At 45.6% G+C, this 20259-nt stretch overlaps 1 protein-coding gene across 1 annotated transcript; it reads right to left on the bottom strand.

The window, feature by feature from the left end:
* Nucleotides 1-8743: 8743 nt before the first annotated feature.
* On the bottom strand, nucleotides 8744-19149 carry srp14 (signal recognition particle 14). Its single transcript, XM_080202047.1, has 5 exons — nucleotides 19087-19149; nucleotides 17775-17847; nucleotides 14834-14946; nucleotides 13856-13888; nucleotides 8744-9963 (listed from the first exon to the last, which is right to left on the bottom strand). The coding sequence occupies exons 1-5, from the start codon at nucleotides 19108-19110 to the stop codon at nucleotides 9874-9876; spliced, it is 333 nt and encodes a 110-aa protein (XP_080058173.1). The 5' UTR covers nucleotides 19111-19149; the 3' UTR covers nucleotides 8744-9873.
* Between the last annotated feature and the right edge of the window lie 1110 nt (nucleotides 19150-20259).

Raw genomic sequence — 20259 nt, 5'->3', positions numbered from 1 at the left:
GACAGTGAAGCCAAGTTAGGTTAGACCCTATTCTGCTGATCCCACTGTCAAGCAGCTAGCAGACACCAGGTTATGCATGCATTTGAGCCATCTCTTCCCCATGTTCCAGATCCAGCCCTATGGAAAGGGAGAGAAAGCCAGAGTTGACTGCTAAGAAATGTTGATCCAGGCAGCTTGAGGGAGAAGAATCATAGAGTTATACAGTATGGAAACAAGCCCTTCAGCCCAACTTGTCCGTGCTAACCATGGAGTCATAGAGGTTGACAGCATGGAAACAGGCCCTTCAGCCCAACTTGTTCATGCTATCCAGTTTTTACCACTAAGCTAGATCTACCGGCCCATATCCCTCTATCCCTTACCCATGTAACTTCCTGAATGCTGCTTGAAATACAAAATTGTATCCACCTCTACTACTACCTCTGTCGGCTCGTTCCGGACACACAACCTTCTGAATGGAAAAATTTACCCGTGTGAATCTCTCAGTTCAGGAAACCTGGAGAATTAGTCCCATTTGGCCCATATCCCTCTAAACCTTTCCCATCCATGTACCTGTCCCAATGTCTTTTAAATGTTGTAATTGTACCCCTCTCTACCAGCTCCTCTGGCAGCTCAATCCATGTACGCTCCCCACCCTCTGTGAAGAAGTTGCCCCTCAGGTCCCTTTTAAATCTTTCCCCTCTCACCTTAAACCTACACCCTCTAGTTTTGGACTCCCCTACCCTGGGGAAAAAGACCGCTGCTATTCACCTGATCTATGATTTTATAAGCGGAAAAGACTGAAGTCGCCTTTGTATCAACCTTTGATGACCTCAGGATGTTCCAACCAACTGGGGGTCTTTCTAGAATTCTAGTCTCTCATAACGTGGGAAATGCAGCCACCAGTTTTTAAGAACATAAGAAATAGGAGCAGGAGTAGGCCATCTAGCCCTTCGAGCCTGCCCCGCCATTCAATAAGATCATGGCTGATCTGTTGTGGCTCAGTTCCACTTTCCCACCCTCTCCCCATAACCCTTAATCCCCTCTCTTATCAAAAACCCATCAACCCGCTTCTTAAAAATATTTAGCGAGGCAGCCTCCACCACTTCAACGGGCAGAGAATTCCAGAGATTCACCACCCTTTGAGTGAAGAAGTTCCTCCTCAACTCCGTTCTAAACCGCCTCCCCTTTATCTTGAGGCTGTGCCCCCTAGTCCTACTGTCTTTTTTGAGCGGGAAGAGTCTCTCCACCTCTATCCTATCCATCCCATTCATCATCTTATACGTCTCAATGAGATCTCCCCTCATTCTTCTAAACTCTAACGAGTACAAGCCTAGTTTATTCAGCCTCTCCTCATAGCTCAATCCCCTCAACTCCGGTATCAGCCTAGTAAACCTCCTCTGCACTCCCTCCAGGGCCAAAATATCCTTGCGCAGATGCGGCGCCCAAAACTGCACACAGTACTCCAGCTGCGGCCTCACCAATGCCCTATACAGCTGCAGCAAGACCTCCCTACTTTTATATTATATTTTGCACAGCAAGATCCCACATTCAGCAATGTGACGATGATCAGATAATCTTGGTCGCTGGATATTAGCTGGGACTCCAAGGAGAGCTCACCTGCTGTTCTTCAAATAATGCTATTAGATCTTCTGTGGCCATAGAGGGCAGATGGGACTTCAATGGCACCTCCGAGAGTGTGCACTCAGCGCGGTGACAGTCTAAAATCTGCATTCCAGTCTCTGGAATGGGATTTGAACAGATGTCTAGGAAGGGAAAGTGTGTTGCACAGTGGTTAGCACTGCTGCCTCATAGTGTCCAAGGAGCCGGGTTCGATTCCAGCCTTGGGTCACTGTCTGGGTGGAGTTCCCACATTTTCCTTGTGTCTGTGTGGGTTTCCTCCCACACTCCAAAGATGAGTAGGTTGCGTGGATTAACCATGCTAAATGTGTCGGGTGGTGGGGGAGAGGGACTGGGTGAGATACTCAGTCAGAGAGTCAGTGCAGACTTGATGGGCCGAATGGCTTTCTGCTGCACTGTAGGTATTCTATAATTCCATTGTACGGTTCACTGCTCTCACCTACAAGGGTTCAGAAGCACCTAGATTTTTCAATTGGGTTGTAAATCTGATGACCAGGAGGGACTAAATAGTCACATTTTGAGTCTCTCAGTTGGGCATCGGTAGTTGATTGGCACCATAGTGTCGCCCTGTAAGGGGACCAGTTCTGTCTCATTGCCAGTTCTGTGTGCTTGCCTCTGGCACACGTTGTCTGTAGAATGTGTGCCAGAGATTGAGATACTTGCTTGTCTGTCAACTCTCTTCTGCAGTGTCCTCTCTGAAAGACCTTGGTGTCTAAGTTTTGGGCATTCAATTTGGGCCTTGCCATAGCTACATAACTTCCGACAGAAACTAAACATCCTCACATTGCCTGTGATGTCTCTGAAATGATCACGGTCATCTAGTGAAATGATTGTGGTTTTGTAGATATTTTTATCTATTTGTGTTTAAATTTTCAATGACCACAGACTCTTTGGGCCAAAGGGCCTTTTTTGCGCTGTATGAGTCTATGATTTTGAAATGTGCTATTTATACACGAGGGAAAAAAAGCCATGGCTGCACATTACCTGGTTGCACTTAGTGAATTTGAAGGAATAGTTTCGTTGGTGTCGTCGGCTTTGGGTTCAGACAACACTTAAACCCAGAGTACTCAATTTCCAAGCCTTAATAACTTGTGCACAAATGAGAACACGGTGCATCGCAATGCATTATAAGGTATTCTGTTGATACACACTAATAATTTAGCAGTTATAGTTAATTATAGCAAATGAGACATGAGCATCTTTCCGATCCTTCATTTACATACATAGCCCACCTTGGGGGCGGCATGGTAGCACAGTGGTTAGCACTGCTGCTTCACAACTTCAGGGACCCGGGTTCGATTCCCGGCTTGGGTCACCGTCTGTGTGGAGTTTGCACATTCTCCCCATGTCTGCATGGGTTTCCTCCGGGTGCCCCAGTTTCCTCCTGCAGTCCAAAGATGTGCAGGTTAGGTTGATTAGCCATGCTAAAATTGCCCCTTAGTGTCATGAGGTGCATAGGTTAGAGGGATTAGTGGGTAAATACATAGGGATATGGGGGTAGGGCCTGGGTGGGATGGTGGTTGGTGCAGACTCGATGGGCCAAATGGCCTCTTTCTGTACTGTAGGGTTTCTGTGATTTCTATGAATCATAGCATAGCTTTTTGCCCTTGCTTATCCAATAGAAAACTGATTCCCACTAATCCTTCATGAGTATACGTCCCCATATCTTACTCTTCGGTATTTTGTTATGGGAATGTCTTATTTCCCATCCTCTGGTGAAGGCTGGGAACAGCATGTTTACGGAACTTACACAAAATGAAGATTAGTTGCTCATCCTGAATAGGCAAGCGCTGGCTTCACGGCAGGGTTTGTATGTTGATGAGCATTTTCCATCACTTGGCAGTTTGTTCTTACAATTATGGAACTTTAATTTTCACAATTGTTGTAGCCTAACTTCCCTATTGGTAAACTAGTTTCCTTTTGAAGTCCCTTCACGCTGGGAAATCCAGCAACTCCAGCGATTGGGCAATTAAACCCTAGCACCCACTCGGCCGTGATTTGAAAGGCTAGGGGTTTCACCCCTCCCCCGGAAGGAAGGGAGGTGAGGAGATGGGTTAACTACAATCGACTGGAGCTCAATCATTGAGCTTCAGGATTTTTTTTCCTCATCCTCCTCTTCGTATGCAGCTTGTACCATTTCCTGAACTGAATTGTTTTGCATTCTAAGTTCCCAGGATGTCTCAGCATGATTAACGGCTAACAAAGTACTTTTCTCGAATGTAGTCGCTGACGTAAACTATGCAAAGCTGCAGATAGCAAGCTCTCACAAACAGGCATGAGATCGTGAGCAGACCAGCAGTTCAATTAGTGGTGTTTGTTGGAGGAAGAAATATTGGCCTGGAAAAATGTCTGATGGCACTGTTGGTGTTATCCGTGCCAGCGGGACACTGCAGGGAATTATCGAGCCCTTTAATCACGTTTTAATTTGATGTTTTAAGTTTCCGTTCCTCTTTTGTTTTGGGCGGTTCTCCTTTTGGGAGCTGCCCCTTTTTGATGTATCCCTCAGTTAATCTGATCTAGTTTAATTAGTTCGAGCCAAAAAGATTGACTCCTGAGGTAAGGGGAGGCGATGGCCTAGTGGTATTCTACTAATCCAGAAACTCAGCTGGGGACACAGGTTCAAATCCCGCCACAGCAGCTGGTGGAATTTGAATTCAAAGTAATACCTGGAATTAAGAATCTACTGGTGACTCATTGGCAAACCAGATGGGTTTTTCCAACAATGTCCTTTAGGGAAGGAAATTTGCCTACATATGACTCCAGAGCCACAGCAATGTGGTTGACTCTCAACTGCCCTCCAAGGGCAACGAGGGATGGGCTGACCAGCCACCGTGTCCCATGAATGAACAAAATAAAAATCTCCCTGCTCCTTTCTGGAGAAGTGTTGTCAGAAATTTTGCAACAACCTGATGGCAGATAGGGTTTAATGGTTGATCTTCAGAAGATAGCACCTTTGACAATGCAGCACGCCGTTGGTACTGTACCAGCGCATAGAGCGAGGCTCTGGAGTGGATCTTGAACAGTGTTCAGTGGCTGCAAAGAGCTCCAAGTTGAAACCATTATGGTTCCATGATGATCATTGGAGCAAAAATTGATTCATACAGTGACTCCAGTTGTTGGCCAGAATTTTACCATCCTGCCCGCCACAGGAGTCGGAATGGGAGAGGGGCAGACCATGGAAAGGTCTGTTGATCTCGGGCAGGATTTTACAATTTCAGGATGAGCGAGGCCATCAAGTCCTATCCGTTCACTTTGTTCCGATGACTGAGCAACTCAGAGCCGGAGGGCTTGATTCAGTCTGCGCTAAATTAACCATTGTTACTTGGGTGGCACAGTGGTTAGCACTGCTGCCTCACAGCACCAGGGAGCTGGGTTTAATTCCCCGCTTGGGTCACTGTCTGTGCGGAATCTGCACTTTCTCCCTGTGTTTGTGTGGGTTTCCTCCGGCTTTCTTCCACATTCCAAAGATGTGCAGGTTAGGTGAATTGGCTATGCTAGCTTGTCCCTTAGTGTCCCAAAATCTGTGGCTTAGGGAGTAAATATGTGGGGTTACGTGGATAGGACCTGGGTAGGAGGCTCTGTCAAAGAGCTGGTGCAGACTCCATGGGCCGAATGGCCTCCTTCTGCAGAAGAGGGATTTTAGGTTAAAAAAGGGAGATCATTAGAGGGGAGGGCAGCTCACTGAATGATGGGGACAGTGACACTCTGGTAATGTTAATGGACTAGTAATCCAGAAATCTGGTGATGGGGGTCGTAATCTCACTATGGTGACTGGGGAGGCAAGAACTAATTGAAATGACAGCTTCATTAATAATTATCATGTAGCTATTGTATTGTTGAGCTTGATTGGCCATGCTAAATTGATCCTAGTGGGGGTGTTACAGGAATAGGGCCTGGGTGCGATTGTGGTCAGTACGGACTGAATGGGCTGAATGGCCTCCTTGTCTACCGTAGGGATCCTATGATTCTACTCTCCTTTGTTTTTGGGTCAGCTGTCTCCTGATGGCAGTCACTTAAATTTTGTTTGCTAATTGTTCCCAGGAAGCAACAAAGGGCATTTCACGGCACTGAAGAAAAGTTAGGGATGCATAATGGTTGTTGGGCACCACTCCCCCTTCAATAGATCTGCATGCACATTGCTTGTTCATGTGCCAATCTACTGTTGGAAGTTCTTATTGGAACTGCCTCCTGAAAAGAAAGTTGGATCAGCTGGATGGTGGGACTTTCAGATGAATGAATGCAGATGAACTGATTTAATGACCAATTCATGACCTTGTGTCTGTGGCCATCCTTTAATGACTAAGTACAATTTAATAATCCATTACAGCGGTGTGTCCGGGCAGTGGACAGAGAACCATTCGTATGAAAAACCTGCAATAATGCCTATCACAGGTGCCACAGTGGTTAGCACTACTGCCTCACAGCACCAGGGACCTGGGTTTGATTCCCAGCTTGGGTTACTGTCTGTGTGGAGTCCACACGTTCTCCCTATGTATGCGTGGGTTTCCTCCCATACTCCAAAGATGTGTAGGTTAAGTTGATTGGCTATGCTAAATTGACACATCAAGAGGGTTAGCAAGGTAAACATGTGGGGGTGACAGGGTTAGGGCCTGGCTGCTATTGTTGTCAGTGCAGACTTGATGAGCTGAATGGCCTCTTTCTACACTGTCAGGATTCTATGATTTTACAATCACAACACAGGGGTGATACAGCGATTAGCAGTGAGTGAAGCCTGGGTGAGATGCTCTTTTGGAGAGTAGGTGCAGACTCAATGGGCCAAATGGCCATCTTCTGCACTGCTGGGATTCTACGGGATATCCCAATGCACAGCCAACGTGAGACCTCTTGATAACTAGCAAAATGTAGGAAATGCAGCAGTTAATTTGCACACAGCAAGCTCCCAGCAACAGCAACGTAGTATTGGTCAGATCATACATATTTCTATTGATGTCAGGTTGAGGGATAAATATTGGCTAGGACAGAACTACATTTTTCTGGTTCAAAATCATGTCACAGGATTTATTTAGTTGCACCCAAAATCAGGTGTTTAAGTTTATTTGAGTGTCACAAGTAGGCTTACATTATCACTGCAATGAAGTTACTGTGAAAATCCCCTAGTCGCCACACTCCGGCACCTGTTCGGGTACACCGAGGGAGAATTCAGCACAGCCAACACACCTAACCAGTACTTCTTTCGGACTGTGGGAGGAAACCCATGCAGCCACAGGGAGAATGTACAGACTCCACACAATGACCCGAGGCTGGGAATTGAACCCTGGATACTATGAAGCAGCAGTGCTAACCACTGTGCCACTGTGTAAAAAGTGGTACTATCAGCATTGTGCATACAGGTCTCTCTCAACTGGGCTCAAACACCCAACTTTGTCTTGCATGAGTCATTCCACGGAGCTGCAGTTTGCAGTAATTCCTGACCTCTTCCACATTCCCGTTTTTACAGGCAGCTGTGCTTTCAGCTGCTGTGGCCTTGAGCTCCGGCATTCCATCTCTAAGCATTTTTTTAAAAAGATGCTCTTTAATGAATGAGGAGAAGTATGTTACCCGCAGGGCTGTGAATTTTGGAATTCTCTGCCCCAGAGGGCTGTGGAAGCTCAGTCATTCAGCGTGTTTAATACAAAAGTTAGCACATTTCTAAATATCACTGACATAAGGGAAATGGGGCTCGTGTGGAAAATAGACATTGCAGTGCACAATCGGAAATGATCGTATTGAATGGTGGAGTATGCCCAATGGCTGTTCCTATGTAAAAGATCCCAAATTTGGGGAATAGTCAATTGGGCGAGAGTGAGATGCAGCTGGCACCAAACTAACAGTATCTCTCCCAGGTGAAGGTTTAATGTGTGGATGCTTTGGAGACGAGATGCTGGCCTTCTCAGACCACTGCCAACCCGATTATACCAACTGCATCTGTCTTTAACCGTTCAGTGTAGATGGAGTCAGCTAACTTGCCTGAATAGTGAAGGTCTTGAGGTACAGTGGATAGAGTCCCTCCCTTGGTTCAAGTCCAACATCAAGACTTGCTGGGTGGAGCATTCATAATGGTCTGACAGGCTGAAACTCAGCTTCCACTATTTCCAAAGGGAAAAGGGTGAAGATACTCTAAAAAAATGTATTTGTTAATACGCAACTATATTTGATATTGTACAAAGGATATAATGCCCTTATTGTACCATCACTGCATACTTTCCAAGCACAGCTGTGATTATGTCGTGAGAACAAATTCTTGAGCATGCGGTCATCATTAAACTAAAATGCTGGAACTGCTTCTCAGTTGTGGGTTATGCACGTCAAATATCAGGATTCAGGAACAGAATCTGTTAAGGAGGTCAATCAAGTAGCACCCAGGCGTAAAAGCATCATCATTCAGTTGCCCTGTTTTTTGCTTCATGATCGTTTACACACAACCTCAGGCTATCCCAAACCCAAAGTACTTTAAGTGTATAGTAAGGTAACCAATCTTCACACTGCAAGGGGAGGTGATAGCAATAAAACCACAAAGCTACATTATTAATCCAAAAACTCAGCTGGTGTTCTACAGACCTGGGTTCAAATTCTGCCATGGCAGATGGTGGAATTTGAATTCAATAAAAAAATCTGGATGAATATAAACCATCGTTGGAAAAACCCTTCTGCTTCACTAATGTCTTTCAGAGAAGGAAATCTGCTGTCCTTGTGTGGTCTGGCCTACTTGACTTCAGAGTCACAGCAATGTGGTTGACACTCAACCACCCATTAAAATGGCCTAGCAAGCCACTCAGTTCAAGGGTGACTCAGGATGGGCAGTAAATGCTGGTCCAGCCAGTGATGTCCATGTCCCACAAATGAATAATAAAAAAAACAGATCCACATACAACACTAAGCAAATGACCAGAAAATTTCTATTGTATTGGTGGGTTGAGGGAACAATATTAGCAACTCCCAGCCAACTCTTCTTCAAACAGTCATGGCATTTTGGCTGTCTGCTTAGTGAAAGGATGGAGCGCTGTTTAACATCTCACCCAAAAAAAACAATCCTGACAATCAACTTTCCAACTCAAAAGTCAAAATTGCTACCCATGAGTTCTGAGCAGAATGAATTCATAGAATACAAATAACCTTGGTGTAATAAAATGGTTCAAAAAGCCTTTGTGTGCAATTTATTGTTGTCAAGATACAGCTCAGCAACATTCATCAATATATAACCCAGTTTGAAAACACACTGTTCCAATGTGAAAACCTTTCACATTGCTGCAATTCTTCACCTGGGGACAGGGAGGAATTCAACTGTCGTGTGACTAGTTCTAAACTCTAGATTGGTAAGAGACCAGAGGGTTGCTGCCCCTTTTGTACATTTGACCAGGAGACTTGTGCTTCCCTCTGGCTGATTTCTAACATGTTGGACTAAGTAACAGGGGAAGACAGGAAAGAGTCTTGGCTTCCAAGATGAGGGTGGGGGTCACCCTCCACAATTCAATCCACAAAGGGGTTGGTCTCTTCTGTGAACATCAGAGCACACTGTAACTTTGGTTCTATCTCCAGGATTGCAAAGAGAAGGGGGGGAGGCGGTCACATCCAAACGTGGTGACAAGATGGGAAAGTGGGGGCACAAAACTATCAACTGTAATCAGGTCAAATCATCCCCTGAAATCTGGGCAGGTGACAGATACCCAAAGAGACAACTTTAGAAAAGGGTCAAGGGTTGTACAACATTTTCAAGCAGAGGAGGGTCATTTTTCCCCAGGATGTAAAACAGGCAAAACCCGAGGCAAAGCAAAGGAGCAAACTGAGCCAATATTCCCCTGGTGACTTCCTGCAATACTTCACAGTAAATGCTTCCACCACCCTGAATAACTTCAGAAAAATAACATGCGATTGGGAATATTGCCTGGAATTTTACTAGCACGCCCATCCTGGAACAGGGGCAGGCGAGGCTCGCAGAACCGCATTCTCCGCTGGCCTCGGGCAAGATCTTAGGAGGGCGAGGTGGTAAAATTCCAATGATAGTTATCACACACACACACAGACATAAAATCCCCTAGTGGAATAAGTTCCTCCTTCTCCACACACCCAAACCCTCCACACCTCTCCATCCATGTGATTTTAAATTTAGAAAGGCCAGCGAGAAGCTGAAGTCGCCCGCGGCTCACAAGGATCCGATGGTGTCGGTGACAGGAAGAGATGCCCCCTCCCCATCCTTCCCCAGGAGCAGGAAGCTAGCCCCTCACCTCCTCCCCACCAATCGCTATGCCAACAAGGCAGTCACTGCGTGGCCTTGGTCTTTTTGCTCTTGCTCTTTTTGTCTTTCTTCTTCAGGCCGTCCATATGCGCCCGGAGCAGATTGGAATACGCCTGAAAACCCAGAGCGGAGATAGAAACAGGAAACCTTTCACTCAAGTTACACTGCAGGACATCAAGAAAAAGCAAAAGACATTCCTAATCTTTCCAGTTAAAAAAAACAGAAGGGAAGAAAATAATAAAAAGTTCATTTGGCTTGATGCTGATTTCCCTTAGAAATCACAGAATCCCTACACTGCAGAAGGAGGCCATTTGGCCCATCAATCCCATACTGACGACAATCCCACCCAGGCCCTGTCCCTGTAACCCCATTTACTCTGATAATCCCCTGACACTAAAGGGCAATTTCGCATGGCCGATCAACCTAATCCACACATCTTTGGACTGAGAAGGGAAACGGAAGCACCCGGAGGAAACCCACGCAGACACAGAGGACGTGCAGACTCCACACAGTGGCCCAATCTGGGAACTGAACCCCGATACTGGAGTGGTTGCCCTCTGGAGCTCTAATAGATGACATTTTGACTCGAGCTGAAGTGCCACCTGTAGTATGCAGGTTTTTTAAGGGTTAACTCTGCTAATGCTTCTGCCTTGGGCTAAATGCACACGTCCTACCTGTGAAGCAATATGGGATGTTTTGGTACATTAAAGGTGCAATAAAAAGGCAGGTTGTTGTGGGTATACATCTGCATTAAGTGCCATATTTCATCTAGGGCAGGAAGGTAGCTCTTCCATTTATTTTATATTACTAGCAATTAAAAATTGAAAAAGCTCATGGAAAAACAAATAGACCCAACAAATATTTCAGTTCCAAATTAATAGTGCTGCTCTTGCAGGGGGCACAGCGACATCTAGTGGCGTGCAACAATATGGCACATTGTGTATCTTTTGCCAGCATCAACATGGAAACGGGGCATAACCAACACCCAATTTAGCTACATCTAATCTCACCCTCACCAGATGTCCACGATCATCAACTTATCAGGAGCAGGAACTTTGGCCTATTCCCTTCTCCCAATCCAGAGGTACCCCTATCCTGGCCAGCATCGGTTGATTCAGCACAGACTAGGGAATGAAGATTGGTCCTTGCTGGTTTGCAGGGATCTACAGTTGCCAGCTGAGTTGGAAGTTCTAATGCAGAATTAGGCTAGGATAAACACCATACCTAAGGAAATCTAAAGTTAGGTGGATCAGCTGTGCTAAAATTGCCCTTTAGGTGTGCCAAGGTGTCTAGGGGGATCAGTGGGATAAATATGGGGGGTTACGGAACTAGGGCCTGGGTAAAATGCTCTCATGTGGAGATGCCGGTGTTGGACTGGGGTAAACACAGTTAGAAGTCTCACAACACCAGGTTAAAATCCAACAGGTTTATTTGATAGCAAAAGCCACTGCTCCTTCGTTAGATGAGTGAGATTTCAGTTCATAAATGGCATATATAAAAACAAACTCAATTTACAAAATAATGGTTGGAATGTGAGTCTTTACAGGTAATCAAGTCTTGAAAAAGGTACAGAAAATGAGTGGAGAGAGGGTTAAGCACAGGTTAAAGAGATGTGTATTGTCTCCAGCCAGGACAGTTAGTAAGATTTCGCAAGTTCAGGCAAGTTGCAAGGGTTACAGATAGTGTGACATGAACCCAAGATCCTGATTGAGGCCATCCTCATGTGTGGAACTCAGCTATCAGTTTCTGCTCATCAATTCTGCATTGTTGTGTATCACAAAGGCCCCCTTGGAGAACGCTTACCCAAAGATCAGAGGCTGAATGCCCATGACCGCTAAAGTGTTCCCCAACAGGAAGAGAACACTCTTGCCTGGTGATTGTTGAGCGGCGTTCATTCATTCGTTGTCTTAGTGTCAGCACAGTCTCTCCAATGTACCACGCCTTGGGATATCTTTTCCTGCAGCATATCAGGTAGACAACATTTGGCTGAGTTGCAAAAGTACCGTGTAGCTGGTGGATGGTGTTCTCATGCGAGATGATGGCATCCGTGTCGAAGATCCAGCATGTCTTGCAGAGGTTACTGTGGCAGGGTTGCGTGTGTCATGGTCACTAACTAAGGCTGGGTAGTTAGCTGGTCCATTACTTCCCCATAGCACAGAAGCTACGACATCTTCTCCGGACTCTTCAACATGTCATTGATGAAGACAAACATCTCGCCAAGGCTCGCCCCACAGTCCCATTTCTTGCCTTCAAACAACTGTACAACTTCAAACAGACCATTCGCAGGGATCTACAGTTGCCAGCTGAGTTGAAAGTTCTAATGCAGAATTAGGCAAGGATAAACACTGTACCTAAGGAAACCCACGTTTAGGTGGGTCAGCTGTGCTAAATTGCTCCTTGGGTGTGCCAAGATGTCTAGGGGGAACACTTCAGCGGTCACGGGCATTTGGCCTCTGATCCTCGGGTAAGCGTTCTCCAAGGCAGTCTCCACAACACATGGCAGTGCAGAGTCGCTGAGCAGAGACTGATAGCCAAGTTCCACTCACGTGAGGATGGCCTTAATCAGGATCTTGGGTTCCTGTCACACTATTGTGACCTCCATGACTTGCCTGGGCTTGCAAAATTTTTAACTGCCCCAGCTGCAGACAGTACACACCTCTTTAACCTGTGCTCAATCCTCTCTCCACTCACATTGTCTGTACCTTTAAGACTTGATTACCTGTAAACTCTTGCATCTCAACCATTATTTTGTAAATTGAGTTTGTACCTTTATATGCCCTGTTTGTGAACTGAAATCCCACTCACCTGACGAAGGAGCAGCATTCCAAGAACCTGTGGCTTTTGCTACCAAATAAACCTGTTGGACTTTAACCTAGTGTTGCGAGACTTCTTACTATAAGATGCTCTGTCAGAGTCGGTGCAAACTCAATGGGCCAAATGGCCTCCTCCTGCACTGTAGGGATTCTATGACAGATACATAAGTCTTTGAGCAGTGGTAGTTCCGATTTGCCAGAATTATACCAGAGCTTAGGATAAAATATAGAACAGCTTGCATAAACATTGGAGATCTATTGCCTTGAATTTAGGCAGTGGAGGTATTTGAAATGGTAGATGCAATAAGTATTTCTGCTGGTGAGCAAATCCAGAATAAGGGGACATTAAAAGGCTCAGCCATTCAATGGTAAAATCAGGAAGTACTTTTCACAGAAGAGAGTAATGGAAATGTGGAAATGTTTCTTGTTCAAAAGGTTGCTGATGCCAGGAAAACAATGGGTTTTCAAAACTTATAGATATATTTTTGGTGATTTATGGAAAGGATACAGAGCAAAGGTGGTGAATGGCGTTCAAGTACAGATCAACTGTGACCTGACTGAATGACAGAAGAGGTTGAGGGGTTGAATCTGTTCTTATTAAGAGTTATCAAAAGTTGCTGGTCATCTCAGCTAATGAGTGCTTATTCAGTGAACAGAAGACTGAAGACCAGTGTGTGCATAAAGATTTGGTGGGTCAATCGTGAATATCTATCTATATTTTCCAATCACCAAGGTCAAGCTAGTATAATTCTGGGGGAATTCTAGCAGATTTCAGGAACTGTCCCCACTGCAATCTTTCCCCCCCACTATCATTGCAACATAGTCTCACAGGGGCTTTTAAGGAAAGGCAACTAACCACAGCTGTGACTCCTGCTGTTTGCTGAACAGCTAATGCATTTGTCGTAACAAAAACGGAACATGTTGGGAAATCTCAGCCAGTTTGACAGCATCAGTGGAGAGAGAATAGAGTTTTGAATCAAGATGACCCTTGGTCACTCTGACACGTTGGCTTTATTCTCTCTTGACAGATGCTGTATGACCTACCGAGATTTACCAGCATTTTCCATTTCAGATACCAGCATCCACAGTGCTCTGCCTTTATCTTAATGCATTAGTCATGTTAGCCTTTCAGGTTATGTGAAATGATTCATATCCATAGCACACTATTCGCAGAATGAGATTACAGACTTACCATCTGGAACCTGTTCACTTCTTTGGAGCTTATCTGGAAGTAAAAAGAAAGGAGTTAGTTAGAAGTGAACACGCATTATCCAGGGAATAAACACTGGCTTCGCACTGCTGCCTGAACACCTCAATCTGTGAAAACAGATACACATCCAAGCACATCTATTACAAGCAGATGTCCCTCCTATGTTGTTCAGAGCATGCCCACAGAGGAAAGACTCTGGAACATTCTTCCCCCAAATGGCTGTTTGGGAACAAATTGAAATCTTAAAGTTTGCACTTGATGGGTTTTTATTAAACAAGTTATAAAAGGGTCTACAGCAAGAGCGGATACATGCTCCAAGATACAGATCAGCCTAAATTTGGCTGAATGGCTGTCTCGGGGGAGTGGGAGGGAATGGAGAATATATGGCCTATTCAGGTATTAGCTAAAGCCAGCTGGGGCTGCATGGTGGCACAGCGGTTAGCATCACTGCCTTACAGCACCATGGACCTGGGTTTAATTCCAGCCTTGGGTCACCATCGTTGCCCTCAGGAGACAAACTGTCAGCAGGGTCAAAGGTATCAGGGTTTCCCTTCCATGCGATTGGCTTTGTCCAACCAGCTACAGAAAGATAGATATGTAATTCACCCCAATCTCTCCAATTCACACATTCCATAGGTTATGCCTCTCCCCACCTGTGTAACATCCTTCAGCCCTCCAGGGTCACTCTGCAGAGTCTGCACATTCTCCGTGTCTGCGTGGGTTTCCTCCAGTTTCCTTCCACACTCCAAAGATGTGCAGGGTCAGGTGGATTGGCCATGCTAAACTGCTCAAGTGTCCTAAATCTGCAAGTTAGGGGGGATTAGTGGGATAAATGCGTGGGCTAACAGGAAAGAACCTGGGTGGGATGTTCTGTTGGAGAGTCTGTGCAAACTGGATGGGCTGAATGGCCTCCTTCTGCACTGTAGGGATTCTATGATATACAGCTCTCTCACCACTTACCACTGTGCTGATCTTCTTCTTCCCATCAGTTGCCCTCAGGAGACATTTATTGTCAGCGGGTTCAAAAGTATCAGGGTTTCCCTTCCGTGGGACTGGCTTTGTCCGACCATCATCTACAGAAAGGTAGATATTAAATTCTGCCCAGTCTCTCCAATTCACACATTCCATAGTTTATGCCTCTCACAAGCTGTGTAACATCCTTCAGCCCTCCAGAGTGTCTGGTCTTTCAATCATGGCCACTTCCACATCACAATACAATCAGGCAGAGTCAACATAGTTATTGAAAGTGAAAAACGTATAAGGGATTTTCTGGATGTAACAAGCAGGGTGGATATTGGGTAAATCAGTAGAAGCAGTGTAATTGGATTTCAATAAGGTACTACATAAAAGCTTACTGCAAAAGATAGGAGATGAAGGTGTTGGGCGTGATAATATCAGCGTATATAGAGGATAGGCTAACAGGAAGAGAATCAGGGTCATTTTGAACTTGACATGGGATAGTGTATGAATGAAGCGCTGGCATGATGGGAAAAACGGTCAAGTATTTAGTATGAAATAAGGACAGCAGACCAAGCCATTTCAAAATGTCAGACCCTCGTAAAACTGACTGACTCTGAACAAAGAAACGACTACAACCAGAGAAGGCCTGAGTCTGTTTTCATAAGGTTGACTCCGTATACCGTGAAATAACATACGAGACATTAGATAAGGTCGGGGAGGAGGGAGTCACAGAATTTGTTTGTTACAGAAAATAAGGCATAAAGGAGCCACAGAACCAAGGTCAGGGATGAGAATGTTTTGTTCGATGTACCACTGCTTGTATTACTAACGTCACGTAAGCTGATAAGAAAATGTATAATTATTGAATTGATCCTTGTAGTGGGTGCAGTCTTGGGATAGAATCAGCAGTTAGTGCGGACTGCTCCGTGTTTCCAAGATTCAGCCGTATACTGCATGCAGTTTTGTGACAATAAAACTAGCTGATTTTTAGGAAAGCAAACTTTATTAAGTTTTACTATCACAGCTTGGGAAACAAGAAATTCTCCAGTACAACAGAAACTGGAAATGGTGGAGCGCCATGGGGGTTGGTGCTGGGGACGTATCTGTATTGGTGACTTGGATGAAGAAACCAACTGTATTTAGTCAGACTTGCTGAGGATACAAAGATAGGTGGGAACAGAAGGAGGACACAGAATGTGCAAAAAAATACAGATAGATAGGTTAAGTGAATAGGCAGAAATCTGGCACCATGTGGGAAAATGTGAACTTGTCCACTTTGGCAGAAGAATCGAAAAGCAGGATATTATTTAACTGCAAAGAAATAGCAGAATAGTAAAGAGGGATCTGGGTGTCTTGTACATGAATCAAACAAGTTAGCATGCAGGTACAGCAAGTAATTAGGAATGTAAAATTATACGTGGGATCTTTATTACGAGGGGATGGCATATAAAAATGGAGAATCTTGCTACAACTGTACAGGGCACTGCAACACCACACCTGGGAGTACGGTATATAGCTTTGATCTCCTTACTTAAAGGATAGGCTCCCATTGGAGACAGTTCAGAGAAGGTTCACCAGGCTGACTCCTGGGATGCAGAGGTTGTCTTATGAAGAAAGACTAAGTTAGGCCTATGCACATTTGAGTTCAGAAGAATGAGAAGTGATCTGATTGAATAAGATCCCAGAGGGAATTTGACAAAGTAGATGACAGGAGAATGTTTCCCTCGCTAAGGAATCTAGAATTAGAGCCATTGTTTAAAAAAAGGCAAAGATGAGAAAGAATTTCTTCTCAGAGGGTCATTAATCTTTGGCATTCTTTCCCAGAGTAGTGGAGAATGAGGACATTGAATATTTTCAAGGCTGAATTAGACAGGTTTAAAGTTTATTTATCAGTATCACAAGTAGGCTTACATTAACGCTGCAATGAAGTTACTGTGAAAATCCCCTCGTTGCCACACTAGTGCCTGTTCGGGTCAAGTGAGGGAGAGTTTAGCATGGCCAATGCACCTACCCAGCATGTCTTTTGGACTGTGGGAGGAAACCCATGCAGACACAGGGAGAATGTGCAAACTCCACACAGACAACGACCCAAGCCGGGAATCGAAACCAGGGTACCTGTGTGTTTCCTGCAGGTGCTCTGGTTGCCTCTCAGTCCAAAAGATGTGCTAGTTTGCTGCATTGGCTATGCTAAATGCTCCCTCAGTGTACCCAAATAGGCACCAGAGTGTGGCGATTAGGGAATTTCCACAGTAATTTCATTGCAGTGTTAATGTAAGCCTACTTGTGACACTAATAAACAAACTTTAAACGTGATCTTACAGAATGATGTAGCTCGCTCAAAGGGCCGAATGGCTTACTCCTGCTCCTATTTACGATCTTATACTCAGCTCAGAATGGGCACAGTTGTAGATATTTTGCTGTTCTGTACCAATGAATATCAGTCAGGGAATCCAGAGCAAGGAAGCATAAATATGAAAATAAGACCTAGTTGGTTCAGGAAATCAAGAAGCTGTATTTTTATGTACAAAGACAGAGATAATTTGGAAGATTTTCTCTCACCAGGACACAGACACCGCCACCACCCCCCCGCCCCCCCACACCCAAAGGAAAAGCCAGTTTAGCAAAGCAAGAGTATCACAGGATATGCAGGCAAGTAGAGCTGTTGCATATCTGGATGCTTGAATTAAGCAGTGGGATAGGATAAAACAGGCTGAGTAGTCTGTTCCAAATAGCCTTTTCGAACTGAAGCTAATCTTGACATACATCTATAAAGATTTATTTACGAAATGCGACGTAAGCAGATCTCCTAATCCAATAATTATGGTTTCAATATAGGGGCCCAAGTGACTCCCCAGTTAACACCTGCTACTAAACAAAGTTGATACTGAATGGACGCCTCCTGTTTCTATTACAAAACATCCGTGCACGCATTTAAACTCACATTTCTTCATGGTCAGGTAAATACTTCCAGAGTTTCGACATTTCTGGAAAAGCCGGGTCAGCTCAGTCAGAAACTAGCGGGGAGAGAAAGCAATCAGTATGCTGCACTGGCCCCCAATGCGAGAGTTACCCCACCCCTGCCCCTCACAGCCCCAATTTTACCCCAGTCAGAACACTGAAGACAGGAGTTGGAATATCTTGTTGTACAAGACATTAGTAAGGCCACACTTGGAATAATGTGTACAGTTCTGGTCACTATTATAGAAAGGATATTATTAAAATAGCAAGAGTGTAGAAGATTTACTACGATGCTCCTAGGACTTGATGGTTTTGAGTTAAAGGAGACGTTGGATAGACTGGGACTTTTTCCCCTGGAGTGTAGGAGGCTTAGGGGTGATCTTAGAGGTCTTTAAAATAATGAGGGGCATAGATCAGTTAATCAGCGTCATTTCCCAAAGGTAGAGTAATCAAAAACTAGAGGGCACAGATTTAGGGGAGAGATACACAAGGGTTCAGAGGGGCATTTTTTTCACACAGAGGGTGGTGTCTAGAACAAGCTGCCAGAAGTGGTAGTAGTAGAGGCAGGTACAATTTTGTCTTTTAAAAAGCATTTAGACAGTTACACGGGCAAGATGGGTAGAGGGATATGGGCCAAATGCAGGTAATTGGGACTAGTTTAGTGGTAAAGAGGGGCAGCATGCACAAGTTGGGCTGAAGGGCCTGTTTCCATGCTCTATGAATCCCTAAGTTTTAGTGTTACCCATCTGCAACCCTCAGTGTTAGATGCCCACTCTGCAGCGCACCACCACCACCAGGGCAAATACCCCACCCCAACAACTGCCCAAACCCCTACCACCTCTTAGGTAACACCCCATCCTAACACCTGCCCAACCCTCTACTCCCCCAGGGCTAATACCCCCATCTCCACACTGCCTCAAATGCTACCCAACTGCCCCCCTCCCCCCAGGGCTAACAGCCCCCACCCCAAACCCCCAAATACTACCCCCCTCCCCCCAGGGCTAACAGCCCCCACCCCAAACCCCCAAATACTACCCCCCTCCCCCCAGGGCTAACAGCCCCCACCCCAAACCCCCAAACACTGCCCCCCTCCCCCCAGGGCTAACAGCCCCCACCCCAAACCCCCAAATACTGCCCCCCTCCCCCCAGGGCTAACAGCCCCCACCCCAAACCCCCAAATACTGCCCCCCTCCCCCCAGGGCTAACAGCCCCCCCCAATCGCCACACTGACTCAATGCTGCACATCTGACCCCCACACCCCGCACCCAGCAGGACAGCTTCCCCCCGCCTCTCACCGAGTCATTCTCCAGCAGCACCATCTCCCTCACACAGCTCAGCCTCTCGCACCGGAAGCCGCCGGAAACACGTCACTGCAGCAGCCGACCGAGCAGCTCTGGGCAGCAGATGCCCGTGTTTTTATCGATGCGCAATGATTCTCAGGTTGCGGCGCCCGGCTGCGCACAGCATTACCCAACAGGGGCAGAGCCAGGAGCCCCCACTGAGATGATTGACAGCAGCCTGTTAGTGTCAGAAAGTATAGTATCGGGTTTGGTGTCACAGTGTTGATAATTGGGATTGAGTTTAGGATTACAGTGTTTATTATTGGGATTGCTTTAGGCTGAGAGTTTATTATTGGGGTTGGGTTTAAGAACATAAGAAATAGGAGCAGGAGTAGGCCATCTAGCCCGTCGAGCCTGCCCCGCCATTCAATAAGATCACGGCTGATCTGTCGTGGCTCAGTTCCACATTCCCGCCCTCTCCCCATAACCCTTAATCCCCTCTCTTATCAAAAACCTATCAACCCGCGTCTTAAAAATATTTAACAGGGCAGCCTCCACCACTTCAACGGGCAGAGAATTCCAGAGATTCACCACCCTTTGAGTGAAGACGTTCCTCCTCAACTCCGTTCTAAACCGCCCCCCCCTTTATCTTGAGGCTGTGCCCTCTAGTCCCACTGTCCTTTCTGAACAGGAAGAGTCTCTCCACCTCTATCCTATCCATCCCCTTCATCATCTTATATGTCTCAATGAGATCTCCCCTCATTCTTCTACACTCTAACGAGTACAAGCCTAGTTTATTAAGCCTCTCCTCATAGTTCAACCCCCTCAACTCCAGTATCAGCCTAGTAAACCTCCTCTGCACTCCCTCCAAGGCCAAAATATCCTTGCATAAGTGCGGGTTAAAATGTTTATCATTGGGGTTGGGTTTAGGGCTAGAGTGTTTATTATTGGGTTGGGTTTAGGGTTAGAGTATTTATTATTGGGGTTGGGTTCAGGGTTAGAGTGTTTATTATTGGGGTTGGGTTCAGGGTTAGAGTGTTTATTATTGGGGTTGGGTTTAGGGTGAGAGTGCTTATTGTTGGGGTTGGGTTTTGGGTTAAAATGTTTATTATTGGGGTTGGGTTTAGGGTTAGAGTGTTTATTATGGGGGTTGGGTTTAGGGTTAGAGTGTTTATTATTGGGTTGGGT

This window comes from Carcharhinus amblyrhynchos, chromosome 14 (assembly GCF_965287045.1).
Source record: "Carcharhinus amblyrhynchos chromosome 14, sCarAmb.v2.hapA, whole genome shotgun sequence".
In the NCBI taxonomy this organism is placed as follows: domain Eukaryota; kingdom Metazoa; phylum Chordata; class Chondrichthyes; order Carcharhiniformes; family Carcharhinidae; genus Carcharhinus; species Carcharhinus amblyrhynchos.
Note: the sequence above shows the minus strand (reverse complement) of the source record. Positions and strands in the feature narration are given on the sequence as shown.

Bases quoted from the DNA above. Each gene is read 5' to 3' on its own strand.
- srp14 (XM_080202047.1), bottom strand. From the start codon at position 19,110: ATGGTGCTGCTGGAGAATGACTCG. The intron at 14,947-17,774 runs GTGAGTTTAAAT...ACCTTTCTGTAG, and splicing joins TTACCTGACCATGAAGAAAT to ATGATGGTCGGACAAAGCCA. The intron at 13,889-14,833 runs GTAAGTGGTGAG...TTTTACTTCCAG, and splicing joins AGAAGAAGATCAGCACAGTG to ATAAGCTCCAAAGAAGTGAA.